The sequence below is a fragment of the Cupressus sempervirens genome, chromosome 11 (assembly GCF_028749045.1).
Source record: "Cupressus sempervirens isolate cs-2001-9-10 chromosome 11, ASM2874904v1, whole genome shotgun sequence".
In the NCBI taxonomy this organism is placed as follows: Eukaryota; Viridiplantae; Streptophyta; class Pinopsida; order Cupressales; family Cupressaceae; genus Cupressus; species Cupressus sempervirens.
Genome location: NC_143128.1, coordinates 633,326,246 through 633,343,660, shown reverse-complemented (window position 1 = coordinate 633,343,660; position 17,415 = coordinate 633,326,246). Strand labels below are relative to the sequence as shown.

The following is a 17,415-nucleotide window of genomic DNA, read 5'->3' as shown; positions in this document are numbered from 1 at the left end:
GGACAAACGACGTGGTTAAGATCTATATGACAATAATTCTAGTTCAGGTCAAAAACAACTTTCTGGTTGTTGGATTTCTCTCAATTGCAGGCAATCACATCTTGAAGAGATAAATGGCAAGAAAATTTGACGATGAGGGTTTGTCATTATTGCACCAAACGAGCTATTATTTTAGTATAATTATGGATATATGGATAGGATTACACCAAAAATATGTATATAACGTACCCACACGAGCATATAGATCTAAACCAACCACGCCACTCCCAACCACATCTCTCTTCCGGCCATACCACCCCTCCTAACTACAGCCTATCCTCCCAACTGATTTATATTATATAGATTTAGATCAGCAATGTTTTGTAGTATAATTTTCAACAATATTTTTAATTATCTAAATATTTAAGTCAAGTTTTATAATATGTTTTACAAAAATACACATGTTTTACAATTCTATGTAATAGATAGTCTTTATAAAATTAAATGATAAACAAGAGACACTTGGCATAGAGTTCTTGCCTTTTAACTAAATGACTATAAATCGGAGATGAAGTGGTAAAATATAGAACGAAAGAATTAGAATTGTGTTTCATTTGTGTCATTCAAAATACATTTAGTTTCAGACATAGTATGTGATGTAGAGGGAAACTTGTCAATGCAAAAAGAAAACAAAATTAAAATTTATAAGGGGACGTTGTAAGGTTTGGTCAAAACTGTATGTATCTTATCTATGTCTCCACATGTTGGACTATCTTGTACATGTGGCTTGTGGTCTTTCATACAAGTGTTCATGGCGACAATTATGTAGATGAATTTGTTGAAGAGGCTTTATAAACATTAAAGAAAATGCAATTGGGAGGTGTAGATTTAAAATTGAGATAATAAGCAAATTAAAAATATTACTAATTTGTAGAATTTTTAAAAGACTTGATTGAATAGTGGTATTCATTTAATGAAAATGAATACCTATATCGCCAATTAGAAATAATATTAATAGCAAAATTTTATTTCATTATTTCGTGATTGTTTAATAAAAATTGGACTATAAAAATGTAAAAAAATCTTAATTAAAATTAACAATAATGGTAAAAAGTATATAATAAACTTGTTAGACCAACACAAAATGGTTTAGTGAATACCATTCAACAAATAGCGAAAATGACTATTTTCTTAATTGGGGTCAAAATTCAAGATTTTGTTGCTAACAAACAAATAAGAGCAAAATTAATCAATGATTACAATCAATGAAATCATCATGCAAATCTCAAAAGAAATACATTATTTTTTTGAGCTAATATAAAGTTAAATTTATTTGAGATGTATATTATAGCTAAATATTCTTGTTTATAAGGATATACCATTGATGTTGATAGTCATTTTATTTGAGAAGAACATTATGGATCATGTTATTTCAATAACCACACACTCTACATGCACTTTACCCCCAAATGATAATTTTAAAGGAGGTAAAAAAAAATTTAACATATGTGAATCATTCATTTTTAGCCTCTTGGTTGATAAACAACCCCTTTTTGTACTTTGATACTTGATGATCTCTACAAGTTTTTTCACTTATACACAAGAAGCAATAAATATTTTTGAAGGTGTGAACTTGCATACAAAGATAAGCCAAAAAATCATCAAATTTTGTTGTATGGTTTAGGCAATATAAGTGCACAATGTTAAGTTTTGTGAGTGTTGGTATATAATGTCAATTTTGTTTATGTAGTATAATAATTATTACATTCAATACCTTGTTAAATAGTTAAAAGATGTTAAAGTAGGTAGGCAAATGTTTAATTAAAATGAAACTCTATATAGTCAGTAGAAGGTTTTAGAGACCCTCTTCAAAATTCAAAAAAAAAACAAAGATTTTTGATGGAGCATCTTAAAATAATATGGACAATATAAGTGTATAATTTATATTAAGCATAATTGCACAAATATTTGTTCAAGACTCCTTAGGATGCATCCCAAAAATTGGTACAAATTCCCCATTTCAAATACTTTGCAAAGTTCACAGTCAAGATAAAGACCAAATAATTTTGGAATTCAAAATCAACTTTACTAGTAGAAATGAAGAAATTTTAGTGTTGATAAATAAATTTCAGTTTTACCTTCTCTAAATATTAATAAATTATAATTACAAACTATTATATTTTCAAAGTTTCTATAATTTATAAAATAATATATAAATTTATACCATCAGCCTATTTAAGCAACTTAAAACATTATCCTCTATCACACTTTTTTTTTTTAAAGGAAAACCATTTTGAATAGAGTTTTGTGATAATAGAGTTGGGTATGTGCAGGATCATGGTCAACCAAACTATGCTCTTAAGTGGCAATAAAAAATTAGCAAATCACGGTTATGTCAACTTGACATGCAATTTTCTACTTATTATAAACTTTATATCAAAAAGTTGAGAGAAAAGAATCTCTAGAAAATTGAATTTAGTTTCTAAACTACTAGGCCTTAACTGGAAAAGAAAAGAAAAGAAAGTGATTGGTCAAAATTTTGAATTTTAATGCAATAGTACAAAAATTTCAAAACAAAAATAAGAATGACCACATTAATCAAAATCAAATGATAATATTTTTTAATAATATTCTAGATATAAGAAGTAGACTCATGCTTGGATGTGACACATATTTTTTTTAATTTTTATTCTAAATAAACAATTAATTAATTATTTTCTACTTTAATATTTTTGGAATAAAATAAACTCTCGTGTCTGACAACCTTAACTAATTCAAAAATCTACAAAATTTAATTTTTCTTTTATTTTCCTTATAGTAGAAGAAACATAGAATGTGATGCATCTTTTGAATCTCAAAAATGTTGTACCATTTGAAAGTTATAGTTATTTTTCAAGTAGTGTGTCAGTCAACACTTTATACATAACTCCATTCAAAAATAAATATTAATTACTTATTGAACTCGTAATTTGACACACCTTAGATTTATGGAAAGCTAAGAACATTCTTAAAAAACCCTTTTCATTTCATCAAATTTTGGTGAAAAAAAGTTGTCAGCTACATGTTTGAAGTAAAAACAAACACAAGAACAGGCCAAAAATACATTTTCAGGATGTTTTAAAAGTTGACCATATAGTGTTAGTAGCGAAAGATATAGTAGGCATTATAAATGTATTAATTGTTTTCATTTAGTATCAAGATGGGTGGGGAAAATGTTGGAATAGATTTTGAAATGCTTTAAGGCATTTCAGAACTAAATATTTTTCAGATCGCCAGTTATTGGCACACCATGATCCTGCACATACCCAGTTTATTTAAAGGAATGAGCATTGAGTATAATAAATTGACCAAACTTTATTTTACAGTAAACTTCGTCAAATGTTTCAAAGTCATCATTATCATTATCATTGCACAAAAAATGCATCCTAAACTTCTAGGTAATAAAAAATGATGTTGACCAAACAAAATGCACCAAAGATGGGAAAAAAAAAAAAAAGAGTATCAAACATGATTCTTTTTCAAATTCATGAAAATACAATGAAATATTCTCAAAAAATTTGTTATTTTCGATCACAAAACATACAAATCATTAAGATCAAGTGCTGAAAATTTCAAAAAAAATACATTGTGTTTTTGTTTTTTGAAATTTAGTAAATGGTACAATTTGTAGGGAGGATAGTCACGTCCATAATAAATATGTGACAAAAAATATATTTACACTTATATGTATATCTAAGTAACATCTCTGAATATTTGTCTATCTTCCACCAATGGGATGATGCTACGTACAGAGAACAAAAGTGATGTGTGTTGTAAACAAAGAAATAAAAAATAAACTTTGTTAACCTCTCAACTTCTAAGTTATAATTTCAATGGCTAGATTTGTTCCAATCTCATTTGATGACAAGCAAGGACAAATAATTGTAGAGGATTATGGCCAAGAGATGAGCCTTTCATTATTAAGTTGCATTTTTGGATATTGCACTTAGAATAAACAATTGCTTGAATAAATCACAAAGTAGGCCACATATGCTCTTTTTCTTCAACATTTTTCCCGCATTAACATTCTGTTGTAAATGTGTTTGATAGAGGCTTGCTCTTTTTGCTTGAGCAATAAATGACATACATGAAGTAATTATTAAGCTAAAATACCATTGACAAATAAAGCCGTAGATAAGAAAAATAGCAATCCTCCTAGGAAGCTCTAAGTTTGGCCATTCAAAGAATGATAGGGAAAGAAACATAGTTGCTCAACATGTGGACATACCCTTGTTGGTGTTAGCACGTGTGAAGTATCTCTACAAGCATATGTTGTGTGAGGGTGTCCTTCTAAATACCATTCACATATTAAAAAAATTGATAGAAAACGTGCATAACAATATGTTGGAGCCATTTCATTTTTTATCTCTATCTCTAGCATTGAAACTGTTGAAAATCCCAAAAAATTGTATTACATTAGAAAAATTGTAGTTTCATAGCATAATGGATGAAAGAGAAGAAATTTCTTGGGAAGTTCTTTAACACAGTACATGAAATTAAGCTACCAAGGAGCACAAGACAATGATGTTTAGGCAATGTAATTTATGGGATTTTTCCTAGGATATAGTGTGTAGACTAATCCCTTGTTTCCATGTAGATGTTTAAGTGTGATTTGTGCTTAAATTTAAGCAGTCAGAGTATTCCCATGTTATTTTTCAATTGTGGGAACAGGATAATTTGGAATCTTTTTCTACTTTTGTGGACCAGCTACTACTTAAAATATAGAATAAAGAATTGAGAAAAAGTGTGGTTGGAATAAGCAGTTGCTATTTATAGAGAGACATGAGGCTCCCCTCTCCTTTATTGCCTCCTATTTTTCCTCAAAATATTTATCTATAATATTAATTATTAAAATTTCAATCTAACATTCTATTTTCGATAAGAAATAAGAGGTAAAATTCAACAACCATGGGGCCATTAGCTCCACAAATAGTTGCTAAAAATATTGAGCAGTGGATGCTAGCCAAAATAAGCTTAGTAGTCGCATGGGGACCCACCCTAACACAAAATTGGATGGGCCCCAAATATTTCTGTGATAATTCATAAGATTTATGTCAACCAATCTTGGTAGATTTTAGTTGGAATAGAACGCTTTAAACTTGCTTTGATCAGTCATGAGTGTTGCATGATGTGTTTCTCCTAAATTTATTACAAATCTCTTTTACAAGATTTTATGGAAGATCTATCTCGTACACTTGAAGTAGATACAGTTGGGAAAGTTGATCTAACCAATCGTAGGCCACATCCTAGAGTTCCCTTCCCACTAGAATCCATGATAGGATGAAGTCCCTCACCAATTGGAGTAACTACTCTTTCCAGTTGATGGCTCTTTGACTCTCTTTTGTTTAGAAATATGGTATTGGCTAGAGATGCTACTATGGTTTTGATAGAAAGAGGTAAATTTACACACTGCTTTAAAATCTTCAAATCCTCCTCTTCTATGTGTGTCAATGCTCTATCTCCCACAAGGTCACCAAATGCATAGAAACTAAAAAGTTTCCAACTATCTTCATCTAGCAAATTCTTCATCTAGTGAATTTGATCACATTAATTTACAATGGCATGCCTATTTCTTGTAGTAAGCACAATATTGCATCTTTGTCAACTAGCAGACCAAATTTATCAATCAAATTATCTGTTAGGATTAACTATAGACAGAAATAACAGTTACATGAAAATATAACCAATATCATAAAATAATAAATCACATAGAAGAAAACACAAGACACAAGGATTTAACATGATTCACCTAATCCCTAGGCTACGTACACCAAAAGCAAGTCCAATATTATTATTATCCAGTGATTACAATCTGCAATCCCTTACCGCTCAATATCATCGCAAGAAGCTACAATCTCATCATCCATTATGAAATCCCTAATCCTAAGCCATTTTATACAAGATTTTTTCACTTAAAAAATTAGGACTAGAATAAGTCATCCAATAGAAAAATAGCAGTCGACGCCTTTTACAATAGTAGAGCCATTTTTGGCTTCGGGGGCATTGCCTCTGAAAACCCCTACAGGGGCGTTGCCCCTTGACCCCACCCTGTACTACAACAGGGAGTGCACTTGGGTGCTTCCCTAGGACCCCACAAGGGGGCTGCTCCTTGACACTTTCTTGTGGGTGTTGCCACCAAACCCCCATAGAAATAATTTAGGGGAAACTACATCGAATAAACCTTTGAGTTTGATTAGGCTCTACATCACAACATTATCTTTAGTAGAGATTGTCCACACATCATCTAGCACAAAAAGACATTACTTCCCTACAAAAAAATTATGAATCAATTCAGTTTCTCTCCATATTAATTTGGCATTCTCAATTTCACTTTCTAGTCCTATGTGGGAGGCAATAACATGTTGTGATTGGCTGAGAGTGAGATTTAGAAATAGGAAGCCAAATAGAATACTTATACTTGACTTCTATGACTATAGATATTTTTGACAATAAATGTCTTCCCTAAGTTTCTCATACCCATGATAGCTATAATGTGAACTTTTGGGTCTTTTAACAAGCATACCCACAGTTGGATTTTATGGAAGAGGCATTTTTGTCTTCCTCACTCTAGATGAACCAGTGACCTGGCTAGAGAAGAAAGGTTTTTCAAGAACACAAAAAATAGAAACAAAGGAACTAAAAAATACACACAAAGAAATTATTCAAATAGATCTAACTAACTACCATGTAAATATGTGGTGATTAATCCATTAAAGAAAAGTTACTTCACTTGCAAGCAAAATTGTGATAAAAAAGTACACAAAATTGATTGTTTTATTCCTCTAGATCAAAAATTATGTTAACCAACCTCTTCATATGGTTGAGAATGGAATTATATTCACTAAATTCATGAACTCAAACTATTCAAATAGCTCCATAACTACTAGGGTTTGTTGTGCAACTTTTCAAGAAATGTTGGCAATGACAACTTTGCCAATTTTTTGCATCATTTCTTAACTTTCCTCGGACCTCCCAAATTTATGTCTTGGGACCAAAATAGACTCCCTATCATCTCCCTACATGTTTCATGACTCATCTTATAGCCATTTTGAAGGCTTTAAGACTCAAATTTCTCACCTAGTTGTGTCATGCCCAAATTATCTTGAGCAAGACACACATACACACAGACACACATATACAAATATAATATTCAATTTTATTTCTTGGAAAAAATTTAAGAAATATTTAAGAAAAAATATATTCACAGTATTAGAAATTCCTTTCAAATATTACAATCACATTTGGATCCTTACATCAATTTACAAATTACATGAAGATCTACTTCTGATATTTTACAATACATAACTTTTACAATGGTCATAATTAAATCATCTTCAAATCATCAAAAAAGAATGAAAATCTTCCAAGATTTTCTTCAACACATATCCATTTAGAAAAACCTATACAAAACAACCCTGTAAACCATGGAGAGCTCACCTCCTAGCCTAGGTCTCTAAGAGACCACCCACCAAGCTTGGAGAACCAAGACCAACTGAGTAACAATCAAGCACACACATATACATCAACAATACATGATTCAACATTTAACACCCTTTTTGAGCTTACACAGTAGGTTACCAAAGGAACCAATAGAATGGGTGAAGGTGTGCCTAAAAAACTCGAGGAGAAGCCAAATATGGAAAACCAAATCTAACTTCACAAGGCATATAGAATAAATACCAACTCTCACAAAACTTCTCTCCTTATCACCCCCAAAGTGCATAACAAAGTACTGGCACATGCAACCCATACTACATGCTTATCCCTCTTCCTTCTAGGGAAGAGACTTTGTGCTCAGAGAATAGGCCCAACTAACCCCTTCACCCAAAGGCCACTTCTTCCCTCCCGAGGGTGAGTGATGTCCTTCCACACCCATAACATCATACTCTCAAAAATCAAATAAAAATAAGGCAATAGAAATTCATCCACACCCAGCAATACAATAGGGATAATGAACAACACACATAACTATTTGTAAAAAAATTTACACATCTTATATTCAAAAAAACAATACAACACATAATTTCCAAAACATGGCAAAAACTCTAACCTTTCTCCAAGCTATGGTAAATGACATGATTTGAGAAGAGCCCTCTATCCTTCCTTCAATCCAATCTCCAAAATTAAAAATCTCTAAAACTAGAGAGTGGGTGAATGAAAACTCTATTTTCCATTTTCCCTCTAAAAGAAGAACATTCCTGATTTTTCTCCATCATAAAAGAGAACAAACACTTCAACTCCACCTAAGTTTCCCTATTTGGTTGGAATTATTAACTCACAGGAGATAAGGTAGGAATTTTGGGTAAGACTTCTTCCATTTTTGCAATACTTAAGAAATAGAATTTTACAAGTGTTAGAAAAGAGATTTTAACTCCAATAAAGCCAAAATTAAATCCGTATCATATAGTACTAACATGTAGGTAAAATAATAAAAATTCTATCTCATGGTCTATAGAGGCTACGGTTATGGAAATCAAAACCTTATTTCAAAAATTTAAAAAAGTGGTCATTTCCCATACATATAGAGAAGCCAATGGGGCCACTAACTGGATAGCCAATCATGCAGTTCAAACGGGGCATAAGGTGAGTTGGCTTGATGAATTAAACAAGCATGTGGATCTTAAAGCGATTATTAATTATGATGCTATTCATTCCAAAGTGGGAAAGATTTGCTTGGATTAGAAATTTAATGATTTGGGGGACTGGCCTTACGACTGTTAGATTACCTTCCCCGAGGAGGTACATTCATGTGAAGGTTATGTGCTCTCTGCACATATCATCGAAAAGGCGACCTCAATTTCAAGTTCCAAAAAATTGGTCTCATTTCAACCTCTCTGCTATCGGTATCTGGGTGTCTCTGGTTTTTTGTTTGCTCTATAAAATGGGGAGTGAACTGAGGAAGCAGGAGCCCAAAAAATGTGATGACTGGAAGGCTAGGCAGGATGTTTGGAAGATTCTCTAGAGAGGGAAGGTGGTCAATTTTTTGGAGCGTTTGCACAGTTTCAAACCCCATGTCACCACCACCTTCTTCAAAAATTGGGTCGACGACAAAGTTACTCTGCACGGAGTCATTGTGAAGCTTATTAAGGAATTCATTGCCGAGGTTACTGGGCTCCCCATGGAAGGTATTAAATTCTCAAAATAGACCAGCATTTTGAATGCGGCCTACAAAAAATTCTCGAAGATGGATGTTGAGGAGAAGCAATTGGAGAAGAATGGAGACTTCTTTGATGTGCAACAGATTAAAGATATTTGGCGTGATGTGCTTGGCTATATCTGTGGGTACTTTATTCTTGATGGTAGGAATAAAAGAGTGCACAAATTCCACTTTGTCTTTCTTAACCATTTTAGGTATAAGAACAGAATTTCCTTTCCTTTCTATTTGCATTTCTCTTTGCTTCAAAGCTTGTATACCCATAGAAATAAAGAGTCATGACCCATCTTACATGAAGGTCTGATATTGCTCATAGAGGGTTTTTGTAAAAATAAATCCATTGCTTCATCTCCCTCCACTAGCAAACATAAGGATTCTCAGTCCATAAAATGTAAAATTGATGAGAATGTTAAAGAGAAGGATAAGGAAAAACTGAAACCCTCTAGCTCTCAAAGAAAAATTGTTGAAGAGGATTCTGAGGCAAAGAGTACTAAAGGCTCAGATAAGGATGTCCTAGAGGAAGAGGAAGGGATGGATGTTGGGGAGTTTAGCTCTAACCTGGAAGGTTATCTGGGAACGAAAGGCAAAAATGAGAAAGGGAAAAAGGAAGAAACAACTGAGGATAACTCAGAACAAAACAAGTCTGATAATGAGGGTACTCAGACTATGTCTAGGGGAGGTGATAAAGATAAGGATAATTTAATTGATGATCCAGCCAATATGAGTGAGGAGGAAAACATGGGGAAGGCTTCCACCCCTGCAAAGGAGACTGAGGGACAAGATAAGGAGGTCCCTAGTCAACATGACCTTGTGGAGACTGGAGAGGAGGAGCCGTTGGATGGGGAGGAACAAATTGATAAAGTTGTGTCCCCGCCACATGCCATTGCTGAAGACGCGAGTGACTCCCTAGAGAGGGAAACCAAGCTTTCCTTCCTGCATTCTGCCAAACTTAAAGCCTATTCTTTCCTCCAAGTCGATTCTTGGATTTATAATGAAATAATGGGGTTGAAGAAGAAAGTGGAAACTTTGCAACATAACCAGGAGGCTGACCGGGCTATTATCAAACACTTGGAGGTACAAATGGGAGACATCCCAAAAAAAGTTAAGGATTATGAGTAGAATCTTAAAATGCTTATCAAGGAAAGTGGAACAAAAATGGAGCAGGTTACTTCAAGCATCTGTGCTGTTGTGGCGAGCTTGGGCAAAAGAGCAAATGAAGGAACCATATCTTTGGAGGGTCCTAGCAAGAGGACAAGACTAAGTTTGAGGAAGAAAGCCTTGATTGTTGCTACTTCTTCAACCGCTAACTCCATCTAGGATACGGCTATGATTGGTAAGGAGGTAGTTAAGATGATCACGGAATTGCAATAGTTTCTTTGGGTCTTCTTTTCTAGTTGGGTTCCTGTTTAGGTCCTTTTTGCTAGTTGTTACATCTGGTTCCTTTGTTCACTAAACAGGGGTAGTTGGAGACACATGTCAGTAAAATGGTAGACGATACTCAACCCGAGGGAAAAAATGATTTTATTTTAATGGCGAAATAACATTGTCCAATAAGAAAACATTAGGGAAAGGCTGGTGAAAATTTTAAAATAATTGCGTTCTAAATGTAGATTACATTAGCGATTGGACTAGGATTTGGGACCAATTATGTGTAAACTAATTAGCGATTAGCTTGGGATTTGGACCCAAATTATTTAATATCTTGGTGACGTGGTTGACCCCATATGTAGGTTTTATTCGCCAAATTGCGATTTCCCAAAGAGACGGAATAGCCAATTGACGAATATTCACCACTAAAAAAATACAAAGTATTCAACGACTTATAGCATCCTCGGCTTATCACTTCTCATTTGTTTAAATATGATTTTCCTTATTGTTACCATGTCATTCTTGTGTTGATTTAAAATTTGTTGAATCAGAGAATAGAGCAGTTAGTTAACTAAAGACCAGACTAAAAGTTATCATGCTTCTAAGTTAAAAAATTAAATTAAATGAAATGGATTCATAGCCAATTTTTTTGTATGGAACAATCAGACTCAAAATTAAATTAATTCATAGCCAATTCTTTAGTTAATACAAACAGTCAAATGGAGGGACCGAGGCGAGAATGTCAAGAATCTGGCGTAGTAAATGAATTCCACAACCTTCCATGAACATGGTTTCATAGCATTTGACAAAATTTGAGACTACGGAAAGAAGCAAAAATTTATAAGCGATGATGTTCAAAAGGATTTAATGCTACCGTCCTCCTCGTGATAGAACTGATGAAAGTCTTTGGATTGTTCTTAGCCTGCCCAAATACAGTCAAAAACGTAATCCAAAAACCCATCTTTTAACAGGACATTCTACACGTCGAATCCCCGCAGTTATCAAGTTGGTCCAATTCAATTTGGCCGAACTGAATCACATTTTTAATGATTGAAGGTCTTAGTCTCTTTAGATGGAATAAAAAATTCCTTATTTCCTTCTGCCCATTTACAGTCAATATCTATATTTCTTGACAAAACATTGGGATAGACATCATGATATTGAACAGGGACGTCATTTCAGACATCTTAGCTCGTGCAGATGGTAAGACTCTTGCAAATGTGGGATGTGTTTCTTCAGAGTTTTGGTCCGTTGCAAGGCAGGAGATCATGTGGGAAAAAGCTTGCTGTTCTCTGTGGCCTTCTCTAGAGGATGCACATGTTAAAAATCTCATCTTTTCTTCGTTGGGTGGGTGCAGAAACTTTTATGCAAACTGTTTCCCATTTGTTACTTGTGAAACAGCTCTCACCGATTTCAATTGCATTGAATTAAAAGACAAAAAATTATGCCATATAGCTGCTGTCCCATCTGATTTTATCTCAGTGATGGATGTCCAATACAAGGGAAAATTCATCTTTTCCAGAGTAGTTTGGGAAATCACTTGTGCTAGTGGAGATTTTGACAACTGCCCATTCAGGATTGACATTCTTAACGTTGATGACGATCGAAATATTGCAGATTGGCTGCCCGCAAATGGCAAGAGGAAGGAGGCTGGTAAGTTGTGTGGACATTTGATGGAGAACATTAAGTTAAGCTGGATTGTTATAAACCAGAGAACAGGGCAAATTGCTAATCTTTCAAGCCGGAGTCCTTTGTCTGCAAGGAGATATTGGCCATCAGATAATGATTTTGTAATGTGCTTTGGCTCCATATTACCTGCCCACCAAATATTGCCTTGCAAAGCTGTGTTATGCAAGCTGGTGATGAAGTGTAGATTTTCTGACTGTGATGACAGCAGCTTAAAGGTTACTGAATTGAGGATGGTGTTGGAAGACATGAAAGGAGCTCATGTTAATCAGAGAGAGGGTCTTGGTATCCTTCAAAGAGCTCTAGATTGCACAAGGACTACGTACCACAATCAGACATTGGAATCTTATCATAAATACTTGAGAGAACAGAGTAAACTGAGGGAAAAGATGAGGAGTCAAGATTGTCTGGATACCCTTTCTGTTCTGAGTGGCCTTGTTGCATTAGTTTCATTTTTGTCTCTTGTTTTGAGATTGAGTGCAGCTATCTTCTAGCCCTTCTGCCTTCAACAATTTAAATATTTTGAGAGATTAAAATAGAAAATTACATGGAGACATGAGGTCAATTGCTCTATATGTGCAGTTGATTTCTGTACATGTGCTAAATCTACAAGCATGGTGAGGTCCCCTATATTTTCCACTTCAAAATTATCTTAACTGCAGTTTCTTTCATATTAACCATTATTGAAATTGCACTACGTAAGGTGTGGCTCCTCATGAATATCAAATAACTCAACAGTCAAATATAAATTTGAAAACTAAAACAAATATATTCATTATCAGTTTTACAAAGATAAACAATATAAAAATTAATATTGACTTATTTGACCGTTGAAAATTATATGATTGAAGTAAAAAATGTTGACCACAAAACCTAAGAAATATTTAATGAGTTTCTTATGGATAATTTTCATGTTTGATCTGAGAGCAGTGTCAATCTTAAGACAACCCATCAGAAAATGAAATAATGATAACAAACTGAAGCATATGCAATAATATCAGTTGGGGTAAAGAGAATGTTAAGGTGGCCTCCCTTCCTCATCTTTGCTTCCTTTAACATGCTCCGTTCTCTCAAGTATTTTTCACAGTATTCCAAAACCTTTTTCTGCCTCTTACTCTTCTTGTAATACAGAGCTCTGTCTATGATAAGCAGACTATTTCTCCCATTAACATGATCTCCCATGATATCTTCAATCTGCATACTCAGTTCAGTCATCTTCAAGTAGAAGCTTTGAAATTCAAAGCTGCAATTGACTTCTTATGTTCTTAAATTTGTTTATCTAGAAGCTTGTTTAGTTTACCCAAAATCTGGTTTAGCTGGACAAACGACGTGGTTGAGATCTATATGACAATAAGCTTCAAGTATAAATTCGTTCTAGTTCAAGTCGAAAACAACTTTCTGGTTGTTGGGTTTCTCTCAATTGGAGGCAATCATCTCTTGCAGAGATGAATGGCAAGAAAATTTGACGATGAGGGTTTGTCATTATCGCACCAAATGAGCTATTATTTTAGTATAATTATGGATACATGGATAGGATTACACCAAAAATATGTACATAACGTACCCACACGAGCATATAGATCTAAACCAACCACGCCACTCCCAACCACATCTCTCTTTCCACACCAGCCCTCCTAACTACAGCCTATCTCCCCAACTGATTTATATTATATAGATTTAGAACAGCAATGTTTTGTAATATAATTTTCAACAATATTTCTAATTATCTAAATATTTAAGTCAAATTTTATAATATGTTTTACAAAAATATACATGTTTTACAATTCTATATAATAGATAGTCTTTATAGAATTGCATAATAAACAAGAGACGTGTAGTGTTAGAGTTCCTACCTTTTAGCCAAATGGTTGTAAATCATAGATAAGTGGGAAAATGTAGAACAAAAAAATTAAAATTGTGTTTAATTTATGTCATTCAAAATAAATTCAGTTCGAAAACATAATGGTTTTAGTAATGTACTTCAAAGTAGACAACTTATTATCTAAGTTGTTGATGAGAACCAAAAGACATTATTTTCCAACTTAGGTACATATATGGAAGAGAAGCATACAATGAAGGAAGTCACATCAATTGCGTTTGATTTTTGCCTTTTCATTTCAAATTTGTTCCTTGATCCACTAGTATGTAATGTGGAGGGAATCTTGTCAATGCAAAAAGAAAACAAAATTAAAATATGTAGATGAATTTGTTGAAAAGGCTTTAGAAACATTAAGTGAATGCAATTGGGAGGTGTCTATATAAAATTGAGATAAAAAGAAAATTAAAAATATAACTAATTTGTAGAATTTTTAAAAGACTTGATTAAATAGTGGTATTCATTTAATGAAAATGGTTAGGTCTATATTGCCAAATAGAAATAATATTAGAAGCAAAATTTTAGTTCATTATTTTGTGATTGTTTAACAAAAATTGGACTAGATAAAAATGTAAACAAATTCTTAATTAAAACTGCCAATAATGGTAAAAAGTATATAATATTTAATTGTTAAACCAACACAAAATGGTTTAGCGGATACCATTCAACAAGTAGCAAAAATGACTATTTTCTTGATTGGGGGTCAAAATGCAATATTATGTTGCTAACAAACAAATAAGAGCAAAATTAATCAATGATTACAATTAGTGAAATCATCATGCAAATCTCAAAGGAAATACATTATTTTTTGAACTAATTTAAAGTTAAATTTAATTAAGATGTATATTATAGCTAAATATTCTTCTTTATAAGGATATTTGATGTTGATAGTCATTTTATTGGAGAAGAACATTATGACTCATGTTATTTCAATAACCACACACTCTACATGCACTTTACCCCAAATGATAATTTTAAAGAAGGTAAAAAATTATAACACATGTACCAATAATCATTCATTTTTAGGCTCTTTGATTGCTAAATGGTTGCTTTTTATACTTTGATACTTGATGGTCTCTATAAGTTGTTTCATTAATACACAAGAAGCAACAAATATTTTTGACCGTGTGAACTTGCATACAAAGATAAGCCAAAAAAAATCAAATTTTGTTGTATAGTTTAGGCAATACAAGTGCACAATATTGAGGTTTGTGAGTGTTGGTATATTATGTCATTTTTGTTTATGTAGTATAATCATTATTCCATTCAATCCCTTCTTAAATAGCTAAACGATTAGTATCATAATTTTTGTTTATTTATTATGATATTATGTCATTATTTTTTTTCCTTTGTAGCCCTCTCATCCTAATGATGGATCATCGAGTATGATCTGAAAAGTTGATGCTCATAAACTCACACACAATCTCAGGTAGAAGCACAAATAGAATATCATGGATTGTGGAAATCTATTACAATTATCTAAAAGATGTTAAAATAGGTAGGCAAATGTTTAAATAAAATGAAACTCTAGATAGTCAATAGAAGGTTTTAGAGGCCCTCTTCAAAATTCAAAAAAAAAGGATTTTTGAGGGAGCATCTTAAAATAATATCAACAAACTAAGTGTACGATTAATATTAAGCATAATTGCTCAAAGACTTGTTCGTGACTCCTTAAGATGTGTCCCAAAAATTGGTACAAATTTCCCATGTCAAAGACTTTGCAAAGTTCACAGTAGAGATAAAAATCAAATGATTTATTTAAGATCAACTTTAACAGTAGAAATGGAGAGATTGTAGTGTTGATAAATAAATTTTAGTTTTACTATCTCTAAATATTAATAAATTATAATAACAATCTATTATATATTCAAATTTTTATAATTATAAATTTATAAATATCTGTCCAAATCTCTTCAAAATATTTATAATTACTCTCTCCCTCCATCCACCCCCCCGCCCTCTCTCTCTCTCTCTTGCTATATATATATATATATATATATATATATATATATATATATATATATATATATATATATATATATATATATATATATATATATATATATATATATATATATATATATATATATATATATATATCATGTATCTATCTTCATCTTCATCTCCATATTTCTCTAGCTAAATCTCTCTCCCACTCCTCTCTTTTACTATATATTTCTCTCTCTCCCCCTATCACACACTCTCCCATCCCCTACTCTACCTCTCTTTCTCACTCTCTCACTCTCCCTCTCCCATCCCCTTCTCTCTCTCTCTCTATCTCTCTTCTCTCTCTTCTCTCTCTCTCTCTCTCCCCCTATCCCACCCTCTCCAATCTCCTACTCTCTCCCCATCCTCTACTCTCTCTCACTCTCTACCCTCTCTCATTCTCTCTCTATTGAAATTCAGGCTTACAAAGTGTGTGCGCACTATGTAAGCCTGAATTTAAAAATGCTTTAAATAGTGCATGTGTGCTATTTAAAGCTTTGGATTTTCCTTGGAGATCCAACCCAAAGTTTTGGAGTCTCTAAATTGGTCTGAGACATGTTTTGTAGCAAGTGTACAAAAAATGATTGATTTTTCTTGTGTGCTCTCCTTCAAGTTTCCTTATGGTTGAGCATCGATAAAATCAAGTTACATGATATTGTAGATCTCTGTTTTAGCTATATAACCATATAATTTATTTCAAATTTAAACTATTTCAGGCTTTTCAACTATAATTTCTTTTGAATGTATATCCATTTTCTCTCAAAAACCAACATGTACTAATTGGGGTGTAGATTTTAGCTCATTCATCAAGTTTCACAACAACTTAGTTTTTAAGAAACTAGACTCCATTCTACACACTTTGGAAAAAAGAAGTTTTTATTTCAAATTAGTTTTCAATCATTTCTAGGGGGAGCACATAGATATTTCACATTTTTGGGATGTGTCCAATTAGAAAATTCATTAAAAGAAATACATGTTTATAAAATTACCCAAAAAATATTGGATAAACTAAATATGTTAGGTAACTTTTGACTAGAGTGATTAAAGAATTTCAAAAAAAAAAAGTTAAATTTTTATGAGGCCACTCTTTGCACAATGTTATATTTTTTCTGAAAAAATATTACCACTTTCTGTGGTCCCCTTTTCTGAGGACTTAAAACTAAACCATTTTGAAAAAAAAGTAATAGTTTAGAAACTAGATTCAAAGGACTACTACTTTTATTTTTGTCATATCTTAATATTTTGAGCGTAACTATCTTCAAATTCATGTCGAAGTTCAAAAATTGTTGATTTCAGGAAAAAAAAATGGCCACTTATACCCACCTTT

The 17,415-nt window shown here is 32.6% G+C and overlaps 1 protein-coding gene across 1 annotated transcript; it reads left to right on the top strand.

Annotated features, from left to right (window-relative positions):
* The first annotated feature begins 11,694 nt into the window (after positions 1–11,694).
* LOC149531348 (putative F-box protein At2g36090) lies at positions 11,695–12,720 on the top strand. Its single transcript, XM_089808326.1, has one exon. It carries the CDS (start codon positions 11,695–11,697, stop codon positions 12,718–12,720), a length of 1,026 nt encoding a protein of 341 aa, XP_089664452.1.
* The last annotated feature ends 4,695 nt before the right edge of the window (positions 12,721–17,415 follow it).

Coding starts and splice junctions, on each gene's coding strand:
- LOC149531348 (XM_089808326.1), top strand. CDS start 11,695: ATGATATTGAACAGGGACGTCATTTCAGACATCTTAGCTCGTGCAGAT.